The 20,768-nt window shown below is 39.0% G+C and overlaps 1 protein-coding gene across 5 annotated transcripts in view; it reads right to left on the bottom strand.

The window, feature by feature from the left end:
- Nucleotides 1–7,879: 7,879 nt before the first annotated feature.
- Zfr (zinc finger RNA binding protein) overlaps nucleotides 7,880–20,768 on the bottom strand; it is a 67,747-nt gene continuing 54,858 nt past the window's right edge. For all 5 annotated transcript variants that reach the window (XR_004115873.1, XM_031360455.1, XM_031360456.1 and 2 more), the window contains 3 exons: nucleotides 12,305–12,416; nucleotides 12,089–12,186; nucleotides 7,880–9,369 (listed from right to left, as the gene is read on the bottom strand). Coding sequence is in view for 4 of the 5 variants with exons in the window: in XM_031360455.1 (XP_031216315.1) it covers nucleotides 9,190–9,369; nucleotides 12,089–12,186; nucleotides 12,305–12,416 (390 nt within the window). In the remaining variant the exon portion in view is untranslated. The remainder of the gene's footprint in view (nucleotides 9,370–12,088; nucleotides 12,187–12,304; nucleotides 12,417–20,768) is intronic.

Genomic DNA, 20,768 nt, shown 5'->3' with positions numbered 1-20,768 from the left:
AGGTGGGGTCACACACACACACACACACACACACACACACACACACACACGCACACATACTAATAAAATAAAAATTTAAGGAATGTAAAACTTTGTTTACTTTTTAAGTATTTGATTCTTTAGGACAAAATCTTTGATGTACAGTTGCTGAGCCAAAGGCTCTTGATGTATATGTTTTTTATATTTATTTTATGCATATGAGTAGACTGTAGCTGTCTTCAGACACACCATAAAAGGGCATCAGAACCATTACAGATGGTTGTGAGCCACCAGTGGTTGTTGGGAATCGAACTCAGGACCTCTGGAAGAGCAGTCAGTGCTCTTAATGGATGAGCTATCTCTCTAGTCCATGCATGTTATGAGGCATCTCTCCAGCTCATGTATGGGTTTTTTAAAAAACACAATTAAGATGCTGACTGAAGCTAGATATGGTAGCACATGACAGTGATGCCAGCACTTAGAAGGCTGAGGAATGAAGATCATAAGTTTGAGGCCACAAACAAGTTCCATGCCATTCTGCACAATAGCGATACTGTCCAAAAACCCAACAGTAAGAAGCACAGAAATGGAGATGATGACGGGGAAGACTGAGCTGATTCTATGTAACTTTGTCTTGGTATTGATAAGCTTAGACCTTACTGTTTCCAATGTTTATATACTTTGTCAGTCAGATTGATGAGCATTCTATTGTCTTTAAAATTTTGTGCATTTATTTGATTACTAGTAAAGTTAAAAGTTTGGCTTCATATTCCTGTCCCGCGCTATCTCCCGCCAGCAGGAACAACGCGGCACACACAGGATCCTTCTGCAGTACAAGCTTTAATGTATCTTGAGAGCGAGATCACAAGCTTCAGTTGAGGAGGAGGACCCCGACTATCTCAAAACCCTTCCCTTATATAGAGCTCTATGCCTGCCTCAGACGTGGCGACTCATAATAGGCTGTGGGACAATCAGGCCATTTGACGTGACCAAAGGCACTCCGCCGCAGATCGTTGGGATTTACAGGCACACGCGCACAAGGCGTTTTTATGCTAACGGCAAGCCAGATGTCATCGCCATCTTGTAATGGCGATGTGCTTATGAAGTGGCTTCCCACATATTCCTATAAACCATTTATATTTCTTTTGAGGATTATCTGGACTCATAAATGTTATATTGTCAATCCCACATTTTTGAGATGGGGTCTGTGCTAGTGTTTTATTTTTGGAACAAAAACAGTTTAAAGGGAGGAATTACTTATTTTAAGTTGTGTTTTCAGCCCATGAGTCTTGGCTTTACTGACTCTGGCCCAAGTGAAGCTCATGGCTGATAGGAAACAGACTGAGAAAGAGTAAGAAGCAGAAGAGTGTGAGCAAAACTGTAAAGACTAAGAAAGAGAAAAAAAATGGATCCTCAAGATGGCTGAGCAGGAAAAGTCACCTGCTCCCCAGCCTGTCCACCTGAGTTCAGTTCCCTGGATCATGTAAGGTTGATGGAGTGTCTCTACCTCTGACATTGCATACATGCTGTGGCTTACACACACACACACATACACACACACAACTAACTAAAAGAGGTGGCCCATGAAAGTGATGGCTGCTGGTCATCTAGCAGAGAATGAATATCTAGAATATAAAAAAATAAAAACAACCACTAAACACTAAGAAAGTAAGCAACCTGATTAAGGAATGGGCTATGGAACTGAACAGAACGTTTTAAGATTTTTTTCAGATTTATTTGTGTGTATGAATGCTTTGTTTGCACGTATGTCTATGCACCAAATGCATGTATGGTACCTAAGGAAATGGTCAGCCTCCATGTGGGTGCTGGGAATCGAACTCAGGACCTTTGCAAGAACAAGTACTAATAACCACTGAGCTAACTCTCCAGCTTCATACACCTGGTAAGCTTCTTCCTCCTCTTCTCCCTCTCCTCCTCCTCCTTATTTATTTATTTATTTATTTATTTATTTATTTATTTATTTACTTATTTGAGACAGGGTTTCTCTGTGCAGCCCAGGCTAGTTTTGAACTCACAGAGATCTATCTGCTTCTGCCTCCCAAGTGCTGGAATTAAAATCACGAGCTACCATGTCTGGTCCCAGAAAAAAATTTTTTTTTTCGAGACAGGGTTTCTCTGTGTAGCCCTGGCTGTCCTGGAACTCACTCTGTAGACCAGGCTAGCCTCAAACTCAGAAATCCGCCTGCCTTTGCCTCCCAAGTGCTGGCATTAAAGGCGTGCGCCACCACCGCCTGGCTCAGAAAATTCTTAAAAGGAGAAATTCAAATGGATGGAAAACATTTTAAAAGATGTTTTAGCCATCAGAGAAATGCAAATTAAAATGACTTTAAGACTCCATTTCAGTCCAGTCAAAATGATTATGATAAAGAAAACAAATGATGGGCTGGAGAGATGGCTCAGTGGTTAAGAACACTGACTGCTCTTCCAGAGGTCCTGAGTTCAATTCCCAGCAACCACAAGGTGGCTCAGAACCATCTGTAATGGGATCTGATGCCCTCTTCTGGTGTGTCTGAAGATAGCTACAGTGTACTTATATACATAAAATAAATAAATAAATCTTAAAAAAAAAAAAGAAAGAAAAGGAAAGATGTAGGGTGGTGGTGGTGTATGACTTTGATCCCAGTGCTTGGGAGACAGAAGCAGGTGGATCTCTGAGTTTGAGGCCAGCCTGGTCTACAGAATGAGTTCTAGGACAGCTAGGGTAACACAGAGAAACCCAGTCTTATAAAACCAACAGCAGCAGCAACAACAAAAACAACAGAACAGATGCAGAGACCTATACAGCCAATATTAAGCAGAGCTTGGCTAATCTTGCAAAAGATAGGGAAAGAGTGTAGGGGCCAGAGTGGTCAAGGACATCACAAGAACATGGCCCACAGAGTCAACTGGGCCCACAGGGGCTCACAGAGACTGAGCGTCAACCGGGGAGCCTGCATGGGACTGACTAGGTCCTCAGTACACATGTAGCAGTGGTATAGTTTGGTCTTCATGTGGGATGCCTAAGGGAGGGATCAGGGGATGCCTCTGACTCTGTTGCCTGTCTTTGGGACCCCTTCTTTCTACTGGGCTGCCTCCTCTAGTCTCAATATGAGAAGAGGCACCTAACTTGATATGCCAGGGCTGGTTGATATCCATGTGAGGCCTCCTCTTTTCTGAAAAGAAACTGATGAGTAGATGAGGTGAGGACTAAGAGGAGAAGAGGGAGAGAAAACTGAGGTCAGGATGTAAAAATAAATAAATAATATTCAATTAAAAAAGAAAGAAAACAAATAGGAAACACTGGCAAGGATGTAGGGAAAGCCAAGTGTTTGATGCTGATGGGAAAGTGAATTGCTGCAACTACTAGGAAGCCTGCCTCCCAAAGCTAAAACCAGAACTCCCATTTAATCCAGGTATGGCACCTCTGCACTTTATACTACACTTCTATCAGGAGACTTGTACATCCATGTTCATTGTGACTCTATTTACAACAGCTAGGAGATGAACTCAATCTAGATGTTAATCAGCAGACGAATAAATTTACTCAGCTAAATGGAAAAAGGAAATCATGACATCTGTAGGTAAATGGACAGAACTGGAAAGAATTATACTGAATGAGGTAACTCAGGCTCAGTTCCACAAAAGCTCTATGTTTTTCCTCATATCTTATCTTCAAATATTTTGGTTTGTGTGTTAAACTTGGAGCATAAATGGAAGCCAGAAAACTAGGAAGGGGCCTTTTGTAGGCAGAGGTCATGAGAATGGGACTGTAGGTTTTCAGTTAATGAGGTACAACACTGGAGTCAATGTAACAGGGTCCCAGCCCTTAGCACAACTGACTCCATGGTGGAAGTACCATTCAGGCTGTAAGTGTAGACAGCATTACCAGCCAAAACTAAAAGAAATTTTAGTTTATTTGTCTAATCCACCTAAGTTCATGTAGTTCTGGGGAAAGTCTCTACTTGCACTAACCTTGCTTTTTGGCTTCTGCAGTTCTGCTTCTGGTTAACTTGTTCACTGAAGTATGTCAACCCAGGATATGGTTCTTGTGCTTAAAAGTTCACTCTGAAGGATTGCTGCTACAACTGGGATTCTGAACACCCAGTGTAGTGTCATGAAGACTTTCTATTGGCTTAAACCCATGTCTGAGCAGTCTTTTCTGGTCAGGACTCTTATAAAGGGAAGCTTAATTGAGGCTTACAGTTTAGTCCATTATGTTTATGTCAGTAGCATGGCAGCATGCGTGCAGACATGGTACCTAAGAGTTCTACATTCAGATCTTCCAGGCACCAGAGACTGTGGGCCTGGCTTTGGCTTTTGAAATCTGACAGCCCACTCTGAGTGGTCTACTTCCTCTAGTAAAGACTTATCTACTCCAGCAAGTCCACAACTCCTCATCCCTCTTAAGTAATACCACCGTCTGATACGCAAGCAGGTTAAAGATAGGTGCCTATGGGGGAAGAGTCTTATTCAAAACTGCTAACCACACTGAGTACTTCTTTTAAAAATGGTTCTGGTATAATTTTATTTAAATGAGTAATAACAGTTCTTTGGCATACTATGTTGTAACTACTCTTCTGATTCTCCTTCAGAAATAGAATATACTTTTACTCAACTTTCTGCATGAAAACAATGAATCTTGATCATATATACACCCTCCAACTGTCCCCCCACCCCCTGCCAGGCTCTCTAACATAGCACTTTAATCATGATTCCCTTTTTATAGCTTACTGAATATAATTTGTGCTGCCTTCTAGAATGTTGATCTTGTTGATCCTGTGCAGGTTATCAAGTTGTATGTAGTGAGCTCAATAGTTCAATAGTCAAGTCCTTTCTAGAAGTGAATATTCCACACAACTCCTTCCCACCCCCATGACCCTACTACTCTTTTTTTTTTATTTGTTTATTTATTATATGTAAGTACACTGTTGTTGTTGTCAGACACACCAGAAGAGGGTGTCAGATCTCATTACGGATGGTTGTGAGCCACCATGTGGTTGCTGGGATTTGAACTCAGGACCTTCAGAAGAGCAGTCAGTGCTCTTACCCACTGAGCCATCTCACCAGCCCCCCCCCCTTTTTTTTTTAAAGAATTATTTATTTTATGTTTGTGAGTAGTACACTGTAGCTGTTTTCAGATATATCAGAAAAGAGCATTGGATCCCATTGCAGATGGTTGTGAGCTACCATGTGGTTGCTGGGATTTGAACTCAGGACCTCTGGAAGAGCAGTCAGTGCTCTTAACCACTGAGCCATCTCTCCAGCCGACCCTACTACTCTTTTGGTCTCTTCTTTCTCAATGTTTCCTGAGTCTTCAGAAGGGAATATATTCATATGTCTCATTTAGGGTTGTATATTTAATAACCACTTATTCTCAGCACTTGGGACCAGTTATGAGTCTTCACATTAACAGCTGACCACTGCAGAGAGGTCACCTCCCCAGCGTTGAGGTCAGCACTAGCCCGTGTGAATAAACCTAAGTTTGATGGCATATCTCTTTATCATGACAATGGCAATAGGTTCCCATCCTGGGCTTATGACTTCCCAAGCCATGAGCTTTTGGCCAGATTTTTATACAACCAAGCATGCATTCACTTTTGTGGAACACTGTCTCAAGTTCAGTCCTAAATAGCCTAAAAATATCCCCAAAACATTCCTGCCACTAGCTTACCAGGATGGTACTGTATGTAGCATGTAGTGCTTTCTTTCTGCTGGGTGGTGTCATCAGTGGCTTTTCTCACTCAAGAAGCTTGAATATCACCCTTGCAGACTTGAAATCTAACCAGCAAGGGAGAAGTTTTACATTAGTTGTGGTTTCTCTGCTGTCCTGCCACCAAACTGTTGTAGCAATAGGGTTATACCAACTAGTTTTGAATACCAAGAGTGTAGGACATAGCTATCACTGTCTTATTCCCAATTGTAGTTCAAATGCTTTTGACTTTCTTCCCATTTAAAATGTTTCCTGTAGGTAATGTGTCTTTAATCTGTCTGCCTCTGCCTCCTGAGTGCTGGGATTAAAGGTGTGCACTTTTTACTGACTCCTTCAGAACTTTTACCATGAAGGAATTTTTTTGTTTCTATGGAGTTGATCATGTGATTTCTGCCCTTGAGCCCATTTATGTGTTTACAAATATCAAACCATCCTTGTACCACCAGATAAAGCCAACTACATTATGATCTTTTTCAGTTTTAATTTCAGATTGCAAATGTATTGCTAAAAAATTTTTACATCTAAACTCAGCAGGAAATGTTTTCTGCGTATTTGTTTTCTAGGTTTTGAGTATCTTAGGTAACAACATTGGTGTCACAGAAAGGGATGGGTATGGTTCCTTTTCTATTTTATTGAAAAGTCTTAAAAATATTTGTGGTGGGGGCTGGCAAGATGGCTCAGCGGTTAAGAGCACCAACTGCTCTTTCAAAGGTCCTGAGTTCAAATCTCAGCAACCACATGGTGGCTCACAACCATCCATAACGAGATCTGACACCCTCTTCTGGATTGTCTGAAGAAAGCTACAGTATATTTACATATAAAAAATATGTGGTGATGCATTATGATGAAGAGCTCATATTCTGAGACTGGAACTTCTGTTGGGCACCTCAAATCTTGAGGTAAAACACTTCCTCTCCTAAAAAAAATATATTAAAAAAGAGTAGCCAGGCAGTGGTGGCACACGCCTTTAATCCCAGCACTTGGGAGGCAGAGACAGGTGGATTTCTGAGTTCAAGGCCAGCCTGCTCTACTGAGTGAGTTCCAGGACAGCCAGAGCTACATAGAGAAACCCTGTCTCGAAAAAAACCAAAAACCAAACCAAACCAAACCAAACCAAACCAAACCAAACCAAACCACCACCACCAACAACAAAAACTCACCACCAACAACCTTCCCAGAATCATACTGAAAGTCAGGGCCACTTTGGGAAGTATTTAAGACAATGTGCTATTGGAACAAAGACAGTGTAAATGCGAGTTCAGTTTTAACTTCTATGTTTTCCTCATCTTCCCAGCTCCACTGAATGGAAGCTTGGTCTGGTCTGGTCTGGGAGCATGAGGAGACCTAGGTAGGGATTTATCTGTCTTCCAGAAGGGAAGGTGTTAGGGTTAGGGTCTAAAGTTGAGTTCCAGGACAGCCAGGGATATATAAATAGAAACCCTGTCTCGGAAAAAAAAAAAAAAAAAATCAAAAAACCCCAAACTCAAAAACCTCAGAGTAAAAATATAAACTATACAGGTAATGTCAACATTTTGTCTAAGCTCTGCCCCACAGTTATTTGGCAAAGGCCAGGTATGCCTGACTCACTAGAAAAGGGGCTGCTTGTCCCTTCCTCTTCCTCTTGCCCTCTACTTTCCACTCTGTCCTCTTACCACTTTCCCTTCCCCCCTCTCTTCATATGCTCATGGCCAGCCTCTACTCTACTCTCTGTCTTTCTGTCTCTCTCTGCCTTTCTCTGTCTCTGCTACCCTCTCAGCTCCCCTCCCCATGCCCTGAATAAACTCTATTCTATACTATACCATCATGTGGCTGGCCCCTTAGGGGGGATGGCTCAGCATGGGCCCGTGGAGGCACCCCTCCCACCCCCATACCTAACCATATCTGACTATCCATGTCATTTTGGTGGATGTATAGTCCACTCTCCTTTTTATAAACACAACAGATAATACAGACAGATCTGCAAAAATGCCAGTCTTGTATTCTTTCATATGGGGAAGGGTTCCAATCTTAGAAAAATGAACCAATATAGTGGTGAAACCTAAAACCTTTTAGAATTATGTGATCAACCAGCATGCACTTGTCAGGAGTAACACATACACACATAGTATATATGAATACAGTTTTACTGAAGCTTAATAGTATATTAAGCAAAAGTTGTCACCATCAAGCCTACCATATAACACAAGTAAGTCACTATATGAATTTAAGTTTTTATTCTGTATCTCACTGTAGTGCTGTGACAACAAAACGACATCTGTGCACCAGAGCACACATACATAACAGTAAGATGTAACTTATTACACCACTGCTAGGGTTATTAGCATTCTGTATAAGACATAAGCATGTAGGATGGCCACACCAAATAATTTTCTGTTTCTTTTTTCCTTAGATAATCTTATTTTTTTAACCAGTAATACTTTTATCAATCTCACAGTTAATAGACCTATAAATGATCTGGGTGATAGGATGTGGAATCATTCAACTGTGTTAGACTGTAGAAGCTGCTAGAGTAATTGCACACATCAATAGGGAATTGTCACATAATCAGGGCTAGTTATTGTTAGTTGCACAATGATAAAGTTCTTTGAAAACAATAGCCCACTTAGATGTGAAAAATTCCCTTTCCACTTGTACAGAAGAAAAAGTATTCAGAAAGTTATTTTTGGCCTTGCTATGTCAAAAAGTCAACTGTACAAAGATCTACGTGTTAAACCTAAAATTATTATTTTAAATGTCTATTAAAAACAAAAATGTCATGCATTTTATTATCAATTATGCAGAGGCTTTAAAACTGTTGCAAGACCATATAATATATATTAGCTTTTATACTGCTAATGCACAACAGCAAACTTGATTAGATTAACAAATCTGTCTTAATTACACCTTTATATATCACACTAGATAGACAAATGCCACAAGATCTGCAGAAACATCTAGTTCTGAGCACTTAAATGGCAGGGTAGCTTTTTATATTGTAATCCTTCACATAGAGAATAACAAAGGAAAAAAATCCTGCAGTTTCACGTTACAAAAAAACGTACTGCTATAAAGTATTAAGGGATAAAGGATATCATCTATAACACAAAGTAACTTACAACTAGTGTCAAAGCAAACAAAACTTCTAAATAAAAGTATCAAAATACACAGAGCAACTGAAGCACAAATCCTGCATTAAATACAGTAAAGATTTAATAACACAATGCACTAGTTAATAAAAGACACAAAAAATACAGGGAGCAAGGGCAACCAGTCAATAAAATCAAAATAATGGGAAAAAAAATAGGGAGGGGGAACCACTATATTTCCCCTAGTCAGATTTCTTTCTTTCCATCCATATAATATCTAACACTGTACAATACGTTTTTAATATCATAGAAAAACTTGGTTCTTCCATGAAACTCTTTATACTCTTGATAAACTTTTAAAGTAGACATTATTATGAATGGAAAACAGCCAATAAACCGGCATCTATTGTAACACTGAAGATTTACACAAACTTTTTAAAAGTTATCATAATCCTTTTTGTCTTTTTTCCCCTCTGCTTCAAATCCATCCACTCCATCACTATCCCTTCTTCGTTTCCTGTTGTTGTGGATGTTAAAGCGTTGATTCATTTGTGGTAATGGATCCATTCCCAGAACTTTGTGTATCTGACGGAATGCGAGGAGTCTCAATGCAAACTGCAAATAGAGTTAGAATATAGAATTAATTTAAAGTCAAAACATTCTAAAATCTGTTTTTATTCACATATTTACTGTGTGCACATGACTGCTATGGGCAGAGTACAGCTGGGGGTCATTCATATCACCCACCGAGGAGCAGCACATCAATTCTTACTAAGTTTACTTCTCCAAGTAACAATAAAAGAAAAAACAATGTAATGGAAGAAACACCCTGAATAGGTTGTTTTATCATCAGTGATTAATCAGAAGGGACATATACTATGTCCTGATAGTCTTTTTTATTTTTGGGGGGAGGGAGAGCTTTTCTGTGTGTTTATTTGCTTTCCAAATAATTAAGCTAGAAAATATCAATCTTTAAATAAACTTAGCCTCTTCGTAAGGGGTAGTGATAGTAGTGGAAAGATGTCAGTGGTTAAAGCAACTTGTTGCTCCCACAGGAGACTGGGTCAATTCACTGTTCCAGGAAAGCCAGAGCTATAAAGAGAAACCCTGTCTCAAATCTCTCACCCCAAAAGGTAAAATACTCAATTCATATTCATAACTTTTAATCAGGGGGAAATGAACACATTTCTTTAGTGATTTAATGGCCTTAAAGAGTTTATATGGTATTTTCAATATATAATCCTTACCTTTAACTCTAACCTAAAAGAAAAAGAAAGCCCATCTTTAAATGTTTTTTTTTTTCCCCCCGAGACAGGGTTTCTCTGTATAGCCCTGGCTGTCCTGGAACTCACTCTGTAGACCAGGCTGTCCTCCAACTCAGAAATCCACCTGCCTCTGCTTCCCAAGTGCTGGGATAAAAGGTGTGTGCCACCACCACCCGGCTCCATCTTTTTATGTTAAGAGCACTTCTTAGTCTTTTGATATATGTCTCTAACCCACATACATATCTAATTTTTAACAGAACACAGAACAATCAGCTATTTCAAAACCAATTTGTTGATTATTTGTCCTTTCTCACTGAAGTTTATTAAATATAAATTCTCTTATATATTTAATAGTCCAGTACCAGGTCCTTTGATTCCAAAAGTTTATATGTGTCACAATTATACTGTAAGAGAGAATATGAACATATCCCTATATTCATATATGGATGGTGTAGAACTCAAGTCGGCCCTGAAAGCACAGAGATCCATCAAAGAGCTACATAGTGAGACCCTGGCTCAAAAAACAAGCAAGTAAGCAAGCAAGCAGACAGACAGGCAGGCAGGCAGGCAGGCAGGCAGACCAACCCCAAACAAAACTCCCAAACCAACCAACCAACCTTCTAGAGATTCCCTAACCCAATGGTAAATGGTAGCTTCCACTACAGAGTTGCAGCTTCCTGTGCTACTGTGTTCAGATTTTACTCATTTACGATCCCTATAACACCTCTCCCCAGCTTGGGCAGGCAGTGTCGGGGTATACAATCCAGGGTCTTTATCTAGACAAGCTTGTCACTGAGCCATATGCTACCTTGGTTTGGACGCATTTCTAATGTGGTTCATTAAAGAATTCCGCCATATAAGTAGATATTAATTAGTAGCAAATACAAGTAGAGGATTCATACCAATTATTCCTAGAGGATTCATACCAATTATTCCTAAAATTTTGGAATTAAAAAAAAAAAAAGATATCTGAGTATGTATGAATGCCTGCCTGATGCCAAAGGAAGCCAAAAGAGGATGCTGGATCCCCTAGAAGTAGTTAGGAATAGATGTGAGCTGCCATGCAGATGCTGGGAAGCAAACCTGGATCCTCTGCAGACAGCAAATGCTCTTAAACACCAAGCTGTCTCTCTAGCCTCAATCTTGGAACTGACACCACCAAATACTTAGTGTTTATTTTTGCAGTGCTAGGACAGAGCCTGGGAAGGTGGGTACTTTGTATGTTAGGCAAGACACTACCATTGAGCTATATGTATCTGTACCCACCTAATGATCACTGAATGATCTATTTCCTCTTTGGGGTAGAGTGGCTAGGGAGGAAGAGATTAGCTTTGTAAATGTTACCTTGATTAGGTAATTAATGAGGTATTTAATGTTGTTTTTTTCATGGTATATAAAGACAAAAACAAAGTTTTGGTTTTTTTTTTTTTTTTTTTTTTTTTTTTTTTTGAGACATGGTTTCTCTATATAGCCCTGGCTATCCTGGAACTCACTTTGTAGACCAGGCTGTCCTCGAACTCGGAAATCCACCTGCCTCTGCTTCCCAAGTACTGGGATTAAAGGCGTGCACCACCATAAGAAACACAAAATTATACCAATAGTCAGATTCATCCACATAAGTAAATATTTAAAATCTTATCAGTGAATTCTAGTTTAAGGTAAATCTTTTCTGTTTGATTTTAGAGACAGGATTTAATTGTTCAGCCCTGGTATGCCCTAAACTTAGAGAGACCTACTTGCCTCGATCTCCTGAGCACTGGGATTAAATGAGTGTGCCCCACCATCTCTGGCAAGGTAAATCTTTTTTGTTTTGTGTTTTCCAGACAGGGTTTTTCAGTGTAGCCTTGGCTATCCTGGAACTAAGAGGTCTGTCTGCCTCTGCTTCCTGAGCACTGGGAGTAAAGGCGTGTGCCACCACCACCCAGCAGCAAATCTTTTTAATAACCCTCTTTAAAGGCTTATTCCCCAAATAAGCATCCCAATGACTAGTATAGTTATTACACATAAGAAACAATTATAACCCCCTCCCCCTAGGCCTTAGGACAGTAACCCAACAAGAATTCAATTACCTGTGCACTGGAAGTAATGTCTTCACGCTGTTGGTCAGTCATTGTTGCCAAAGTATCAAAGGGATCCTTTTCACAAGGATCCAGAAGTCCAGGGCTGCCTATTATCATTGTAAAGAGATAAAAGTGTTAGTGGCATTATTTACTTGGGAAAGTAAGAAAGTAGGCCTTTTATTCAATAAAGAAATAAGCTTAATTTTACTTAATAAAAACACTTACCTTTGAGAATAATCCCTGAAGAAATGCACTCAAATACTCTTCTCAGGGCATCTCCAGGGCTTTGAGGACTAGAAGCACTGCTAATTGCTTTCTCTACCAGTAACTCCATAGCCTAAAATTAAAACATAAAAATTAAAATATGTCCAGCAGCTTAAAGACCATTTTCCTTTTTTTTTTAAAAAATGATTTATCTATTTACTTCATGCATGTAAGTGAGTACACTATCACTATCTTCAGACACACTAGAAGAGGGCATCAGATCCCCATTACAGATGATTGTGAGCCACCATGTGGTTGCTGGGTGAATTGAACTCAGGACCTCTGGAAGAGCAGTCAGTGCTCTTAACCACTGAGCCATCTCTCCAGCCTCTTAAAGACCATTTTCAAACACCACTAGAATGATAGGTACATTTTTAAATGTTGATAAGGTTTCAAAGATTATGAGGTTATGATGAATTAAGGTAGTAAGCCGGTCAGTGAGATGGCTCAGCGGGTAAGGGGCTCTAGCTGATGAGCCTGACAGAAGCTACATAGTAGAGAAGTGACTTCTCCAAGTGCTCCTGAGACAGGCAGACAACACTCTGTGGAACCTTCAAGGCAAAGGAACTGACTTCTCTAAGTTCTTTCAATCCCGTCCCCACTCACATACACACAAATGTAAAGCAGTAATTTTTATAATATAAAATTAAATAAAAGCATCAGGTTTCATTCCTCTTTTATCATCTCTTTGGAAGATGAAGAACAATTATTTATTCATTTATTTATTTTGGTTTTTTTCCAGACAAGGTTTCTCTGTGTAGCCCTGGCTGTCCTGGAACTCACTCTGTAGACCAGGCTGGCCTCGAACTCAGAAATCTGCCTGCCTCTGCCTCCCAAGTGCTGGGATTATAGGCGTGCGCCACCACTGCCCGGCCTGAAGTACAATTATTTAAGTACATGAGTCGGTTGAGAGTCCACTCAGGCAACGTAGTAGTACCACCCTCAATAAAATAAAACAAAAGAAAATAACTAACCAAACCAAAAAACAAAACAAAACAAAAAAACAAAAAGCTTGCTAGGTTCTGGGGTAGAGGTAGGAGGATTTGTGTGAGTCTGAGGCCAGTTTAGTTTACACAGTGAGCTCTAGGACAAACGTAACTACAGAGAGAATCCATCTCAAAAGAAGCTAACAAGTAAACCCAAGGCAGTAAGAGCAGAAAACTTTACATTTTAAGATTTGTACCTAAAAATGAGAAACATCAGGTTAATATTTAAAGAATACTTATTCTAGAAGTCTGAGCAGGTCAATATCCTATTAATATTTTAATTCTGTTTTTTGTTTTTTTAAAATTGGGGATCTCACTTTGCACCCCAAGGCTAACCTAGAACTCACTATACAACTCATGAATGCTTTGATCTCAGCAGGCTTGTGAAGTGGACTACAGGTATGAGCCTTCACTCCAGCCTGTTTCTGAGACATGGCCTCACTAAGCAGCCAAGCCTGACTGAGATCATCCTCATGCTTAGCTTATTTGAATGCTGAGACTACACAGGCCTGAGCTATCCCATCTGATCTGTTTTTTTCTTTATAAACAATGGGTATCTAGACTTTCATTAATGCTATCACCCATAAGAAAATTAACAAAAAACCCAACACTTTCACTGTATTTTACACTTAAGAGACAAAACAAACAAAACGCAACAACTGAAAGACAAAGTTCAATTCCTAGCAACCATATGGTGGGTTATAACTATTTATAATGTGACTTGATACTCTCTTCTGGCCAGCAGATAAAGCACTCATATACATAAAACAAACAAACAAATAAAAACTAAAAGGAAAAAAAAAAAAAAGGCCAGACAAACAAACAACCCCAACCAATCTGGGGTTTTGCTTTTGTTTTTATTTAGAAAAGCTTGCAGTATTTATTGTTTTTACAATTCATTCTTTCAAAGTTACAATTCAGAGGCTTTAGGTAGGTTTATGAAATTAATCAATCATTACCACAGTCCAATTCCATAATTTTTAAAAGTCACTGCATATCTACAAGCAGACATCTCTTTCTCTCTACTCGTTCCTCCAATCCACTTTCAAATTCTACAGACTTGCCTATTCCTGACATTAACTCAGACTGAACCATTTGAAGGCTATCTGCCATCTAGTACAAAACTCAGGATTTATTCAGTATAGCTTTTGAAAAAAAATTGCTTTTTATTTACTTTTACTCATATGTATATATACTGGGTGTCTGCCACATGTCTGGAGGTGCCCACCAATGCCAAAGAGGGTGTTGGAACCCTTTGGAGTTAAGAGTTATAGACAACTGTGAACTGTTGTTAGAGGTGGGTGCTGGGAACAATTCAGGTCAATTAACTGTTAGGTAATCTCTCCAATGCCCACTTATTTAAAATTTAAATAGGAATTAAACAGGCCTATCAATGACTCAGCAAGACATGGCATTGCTGCCTAGCCTGACAACCTGAGTTTGATCCCTGGACTCATGGCCGAGGACAGAAAAGACTCCAGCAAATCGTTCTCTGGCGTGAGCGTGTGCACAACCCCCCCCCACTGCACAAAATACACAAATCAAATACTGGAGTGTAATAAATAGGAGCTCAAAAACAATTCAAAAAAACCAGATAATTTGCAATTAGAATGAAATCCTAAAATGATTTAGACGGTAAAAAACTTATGTTCTCTTATACAATAAAAATTTAAAAAACATACTGGTAGGGGCTGAGAAATGGCTCAGTGGTTAACAGCATTGGTTGCTCTTCCAGAAGACCCATGTTTGATTCCCAGTACCCACATGGTGGCTCGCAGCTATCTAACTCTGGGCCAAGGGCTCTGATACCATATTTTGACCTCAGTTACCAGGCACACACATATATACACACGTGGGAGACAAAACACTCATACAAATAAATAATAAATCTAAAACCAGAAAGATAAAAACCAGAGGTAAAGATTGTGTCAGTCCAATCTTAAGGTACAGAATCAAATCTCTAGATCTCTTGCTCCTCCAAAACGTAATAAAAAAATGTAACAATGCACATGTTACTTACTGTCTCTGAGCAAAAATGTAGTATCTTGCACCAAACAGGAAAGGACAGTAAAAGAACACTCCCCAAGAAATAGTGATTCTGCTCAAGCAGGTCTTCCTGCACTCACCATGTGGAACTTGAGAGTGGGATTGGCAAATGAGTGAACAAAACCTCCATTATTTCACAATATATCTAAGTTGGGGGAAGAATTGATTGTGCTGTAGGACATTTCCTAAAAGCCAAGACTTGTTCTGACCATCTTCACCTTCCTGGAGGTGAGAGCAGAGAATCTGTAATCTTGAAGCCTTTTGGAAACCAGCCTTTGGAGTACAAGGGCTATGTACACTTTACTCACATTTAACGACCTAACAATAACAACCTTTCAAGTTGTACTTCTTTCCACAAGCAATCTATAACGCATAACTTATAGGGAGAGAAAAAGGAAAGACATTTTTAAAAGGTTCATCAACACTTGACTAATAAAAAATGTGGACCATATAAACTGTGGAATTAAGTCCTGATAAATAATGCTATAATAAATAATGTTGGACTGTCATTTCCAACAACTCAGACCAAAAACTACCAGTCATCACACTATGTGAAAATAAGCCGTGCACAAATACTGTTCCCATAAATAAAATGTGGCAGAGCCTGGGATGAAGGTGAAGGAGGTAGTGGTAAGACAGCTAATGGCCACATTGTAAAAAAAGGGAAAACAGAATAATCTATGTTCTGTAGCATAACAGGATGACAATGCTTAACAATTAGTCATAAACTTTTTGGGGGGGGATTATATATGTGTTAGGTACTGAGGATCAAACCCAGAATCTTGTATACTCTTGGCAAGTGCTCTAACATGAACTGTATCTCTACCCCTTTTATTTCAAAGTAGCTGTTAGAAGACTCTTTTTTGTACTGAATAAATAATTCAGTACTTTTGTACTGAATAAGTAATTGTACTGAATAAATAATTGTACCTAATAAATATCACAAATATCAAAAATAGGAATAAATTTGAATGACAACTTGCACTCGTGAAGAATAATATAAAAAGTCTATCTTCTATAGACTTTGCATGGCAATTATTCATTAAAATAGTTTATTAATAATAAATATAACCCCCTGGTACAAATGTTGATGTGCACATGCAAGGATATATGGGCAAAAGATATATGAGAACTCTTTTCAATCAGTAATTCTGTGAACAAAGTTGCTGCTAAAGTAAAATCTAATAAAACATTAAAAAAGCTGTTTGGATGAGTTTAACTTATAAGAATTATAACACAATCTAAAATTGACTCTAAGAGAACTCAATGACTACATGAAGTCAACAAAATGAAGTCAAAGTTCAGATAAATAGGAAGATCCCAAGGTACTTACTATATGCCAAGCTAAAACCCAAAACATTATGGAACTGTGATGTTGGAATGAAAATGGCCCTCATGGACTCTTAATGTGAATGCTTGTCCTCAATTGGTGAACTGAAAAGGGTTAGTTAGGTGTGGCCTTGTTGGATGAGGTGGGTTACTGAGGTGGACTTTGTCTCGGAAAAAACAAAACAAAACCCAAAACAAACAAAGCTCATGCCATTTCCAATTAGCTCTTTCTCCTATTGCTTATGGATCAGATTTAAACTCTTAGTACTGCTCAAGTGTCATGCCAGCCTCCTCCCCTACTCCCCAGCATGACAGTCATGGAATCTAATCCCCTGAAATCTTGAGTTCCCAGTAAGTCTTCTATCACTTGTTTCAGTCACAGTCTTTCTTCACAACAACACAAAAGTTACCAGAGTTAGTACAGAGAGTAGGCTAGCATTGTTGTGTAAAAAAACAAATCTTTCTGGTTTTGGAGCAATGTAGAAGACTGGACTAGGAAAGCAGTAAAATGATATAAACAAGGCTTAATAGGCCATCCTAGGAGGAGTCTGGAAGACAATAGTGCTGAAAGCCATAGGGACTGCAAAGGGCTGGCTCAAGAGGTCTTTGAATGGAAACAATATTAGCAATCGGATTAGAGACCATCCTTGTGATATTTTTGCAAAATGTGTGCCTGGTTTTTGCTCTTGTTTTAAGAAACAGCCTAGCAGGGCAGTGGTGGCGCACGCCTTTAATCCCAGCACTGGGGAGGCAGAGGCAGACAGATTTCTAAATTCAAGGCCAGCCTGGACTACAGAGTGAGTTGCCAGGGAAACAGAGAAACCTGTCTCAAAAAACCAAAAAAGAAAAAGAAAAAAAAAAGCAACAGCCTAGGACTAAATTGAGGAATTAAGGTATAATTTCAACAGCAGATGAGATTTCAAAATAGTCTGCTGTTGACTCTGTCATTTGGTTATTAGTAACCACTGTTAGGCAGTTCTACAGTGAAAAAGAGCGATATAAAGGAAATCTGATGTTGAAGCCTTAGTTTGCTCTCAAAGACATAAGGAGAAATGGAATTAAATGAGTGGTGCCCTTAGAGTCAAGACCCCATCAAGCTAATCCTGTAATTTGTGAAAAAATGGCCTTAGTCAGTTTTTCTCATCCTTACTAATGCTGTGATTCTGTATTATAGTTCCTCATGTTGTAGTAGGTGACTCCCTACCATAACATTTTCATTGCTTCATAACTATAATTTTATTTCCCACTGCTTCATACTTCATAACTGTAATTTTGCTACTATTATGAATTGCAATGTAAATGTATGTTATGTAGGCTATCTGATGTGTAACCCCTGTGAAAGGGTCATTCAGACCTCCAAAGGTCTTAACCCACAGGTCAGGAATCACTGCACTAAGGAATTACCTGTTCTAAATGAGAAACAACAAAGGAAACTTTATGCAAATGTAATTCAAGGAGGGGACCAGATTCCATTCCAAGCAGGCAAAAGAACTTGGCAGCATCACCACATTGTTCTGGCTTCAGAACCATGAAGGACATAATAGTATAGGGTTGTGGAGTCTTCATTCTCAGCTAATGAAAGCCACTGAGTCCAGGTGTATAGCAGAGTCCCAGAATGAAGGCCCAGAAAGAACATTGCATAAAGCTGTGAAAGTGAAGGGTGGACTGTGTTGGAGATACCGGAATATTGGAGGCACTAGAGCTGCAGGATGTCTACCAAGGAGTGCTGCAGACAGGGAGTGGAACCAGGCTAAGAGAGATGTCTGTGGCAGTCAGGATTTCCACATTATGCCCCGCTTTCGAACCCTTTGGAAAGGTACTGCATATTCTGTGCCATTGTATATTGCTAGTATATAACTTGCTTTTTAGTTTTGTTTTTGCAGGAGTTACAACTAAGAGACTGAGATGAGCCTCAAAATAGACTTGAAATGTTTATAATTGTCAAGACTGAAGAAATCTGGGGACTTTTGAAGTCAGACTAAATTTATTTTGCATTACGGTTTGGCCACACCCCTATGTGGGCAGGGAGTGGAATGTGGTAGTTTGAATGAGAATGGGCCATATAGGCTTTTATATAGGCTTTTATATTTGGTCGAAAGCTTTGGAAAGGATTAGGAGATATGGCCTTATTGGAGGACATATGTCATTGGGGGTAGGTTTTAAAAGCTCACCTGTGATGGTTTGTATGTGCTCAGCCCAGGGAGTGGCACTATTAGAAGGTGTGGCTCTGTTGGAGTAGGTGTGTCACTTCCTGCCTTGATGATAATGGACTAAAGCTCTGAACTTGTAAGCCAACCCCAATTAAATGTTGTCCTCATAAGAGATGCCTTGAGCACTTGGGAGACAGAAGCAGGCGGATTTCTGAGTTTGAGTCCAGCCTGGTCTACAGAGTGAGTTCCAGGATAGCCAGGGCTACACAGAGAAACCCTGTCTCGAAAAAACCAAACCAAAAAAATAAAAAACCCAAATGAACAAAAAAAAAAAAAAAAAAAAAAAAAAAAAAAAAAAAAAAAAAAAAAAAGAGTTGCCTTGGTCATGGTGTCTGTTCACAGCAGTAAAACCCTAACTAAGACATCACCCTATTCCCAGTTAGTTTTCTCTGACTGTTGGTTGCTGTCTCAAGAAAACTCTCAGCTACTATTCGAAAGTATGATGCTTGCCTGCCTGCCTACCTGCCTGCCACCATTCTCCTTGCCATAATGGTTTCGATTAATCCTCTGAAGGTGTACCTGAGCTCCCAGTAAACTTTCTTCTAGCCATGCAGTGACCTTTAATTCCAGCACTTGGGAGGCAGAGGCAGGCGGATTTCCAAATTTGAGGCCAGCCTGGACTACAGAGTGAGTTCCAGGACAGCCAGAGCTATACAGAGAAACCCTGTCTCTAAAAAAACCCAAACAAAAAAAACCTTTTCTTCTATAAGTTGCCCCAGTCATGATGTCTCTTTTGTAACAATAGAAAAGCAATTAGTAAATGAAAAATAAACAGCAAAGAACAGGACAAAGCTGAAAACAAAATTAAGTCCTCAAATTCTTTGTACATACGAAAGAGACAAAAGATGAAAACAATTAACAGAAAAAACAGTAGTTATGCCAGAAGTTAATCTGATGAATAAGATAATTCTCTATATAGAGATCGTATTAATCAGAAATAACAAACTGTATCCTCTCCCTGGGTAAAGAAGAAAAAAAAAAATTCTGCAAGACAAAAAGTGTCTCAGAAAATACATAGCATTTACCTTTGATTCATTTATGTATTTTTATTCCATTTGGCTTTTGGACATAGGGTCTTTCAAACAATGTACTCATAATTTCCTGCCTCTAGCTTCCCCAGTGCTGAAGTCAGAGCATGTATGTATAAGGATACCTGAATTCTATTCATCATTTAAAGATAATTTAGCCATACAAGTAATAAACATGATTCCTTCCCTCTCCCTCAATAAAAACCAAACACTGTAGCTCTTTAACTTACTTATTTCTTCCTCCCACTCCTCTTAGAAATAATTATTAAAACTTGGAATGGAATAGAACATCTTAGGAGTTTTGGGAGTATACAAAGTATATAATTTGTAGTTCTAAAAACATATATAATTTAATGGGAAAAAAAACCAAAAACCACATAGAAACCAAAACCAACTGGCCTTTATGAGTCTTAACTATAAGCTTTTATTTTTAAAAGATTTATTTATTTTATGTATGAGTATTATTTTATGAAGAGGGCATCAGATCCCATCACAGATGGTTGCAAGCCACCATGTGGTTGCTGGGAATTGAACTCAGAATCTCTGGAAAAACAGTCAGTGTTCTTAACTGCTGAGCTATCTCTCTCTAGCCTAAGCATGTAATTCTTAAACACAAGAACAAAACAATTAAAAAAAAAAAAGATAACCTTGGCTATTCAACTTTCAATAATCTAACTGAAAAATGAACAGGTTCAGTCATATTTCTAAACAAATCTCTGAATTTGTATTATTCTAGAACAGTTTGCCTTTAAATAAAGGCAGAGAGTCTTTCTGTGTTTAAGACAGGTTCTCATACTAGTAAGTCCAGGTGTGACTGTGAAAGGAT

Source organism: Mastomys coucha, unplaced genomic scaffold, assembly GCF_008632895.1.
Source record: "Mastomys coucha isolate ucsf_1 unplaced genomic scaffold, UCSF_Mcou_1 pScaffold8, whole genome shotgun sequence".
Taxonomy (NCBI): Eukaryota; Metazoa; Chordata; class Mammalia; order Rodentia; family Muridae; genus Mastomys; species Mastomys coucha.
This window is presented reverse-complemented; position numbering and strand designations above follow the sequence as displayed.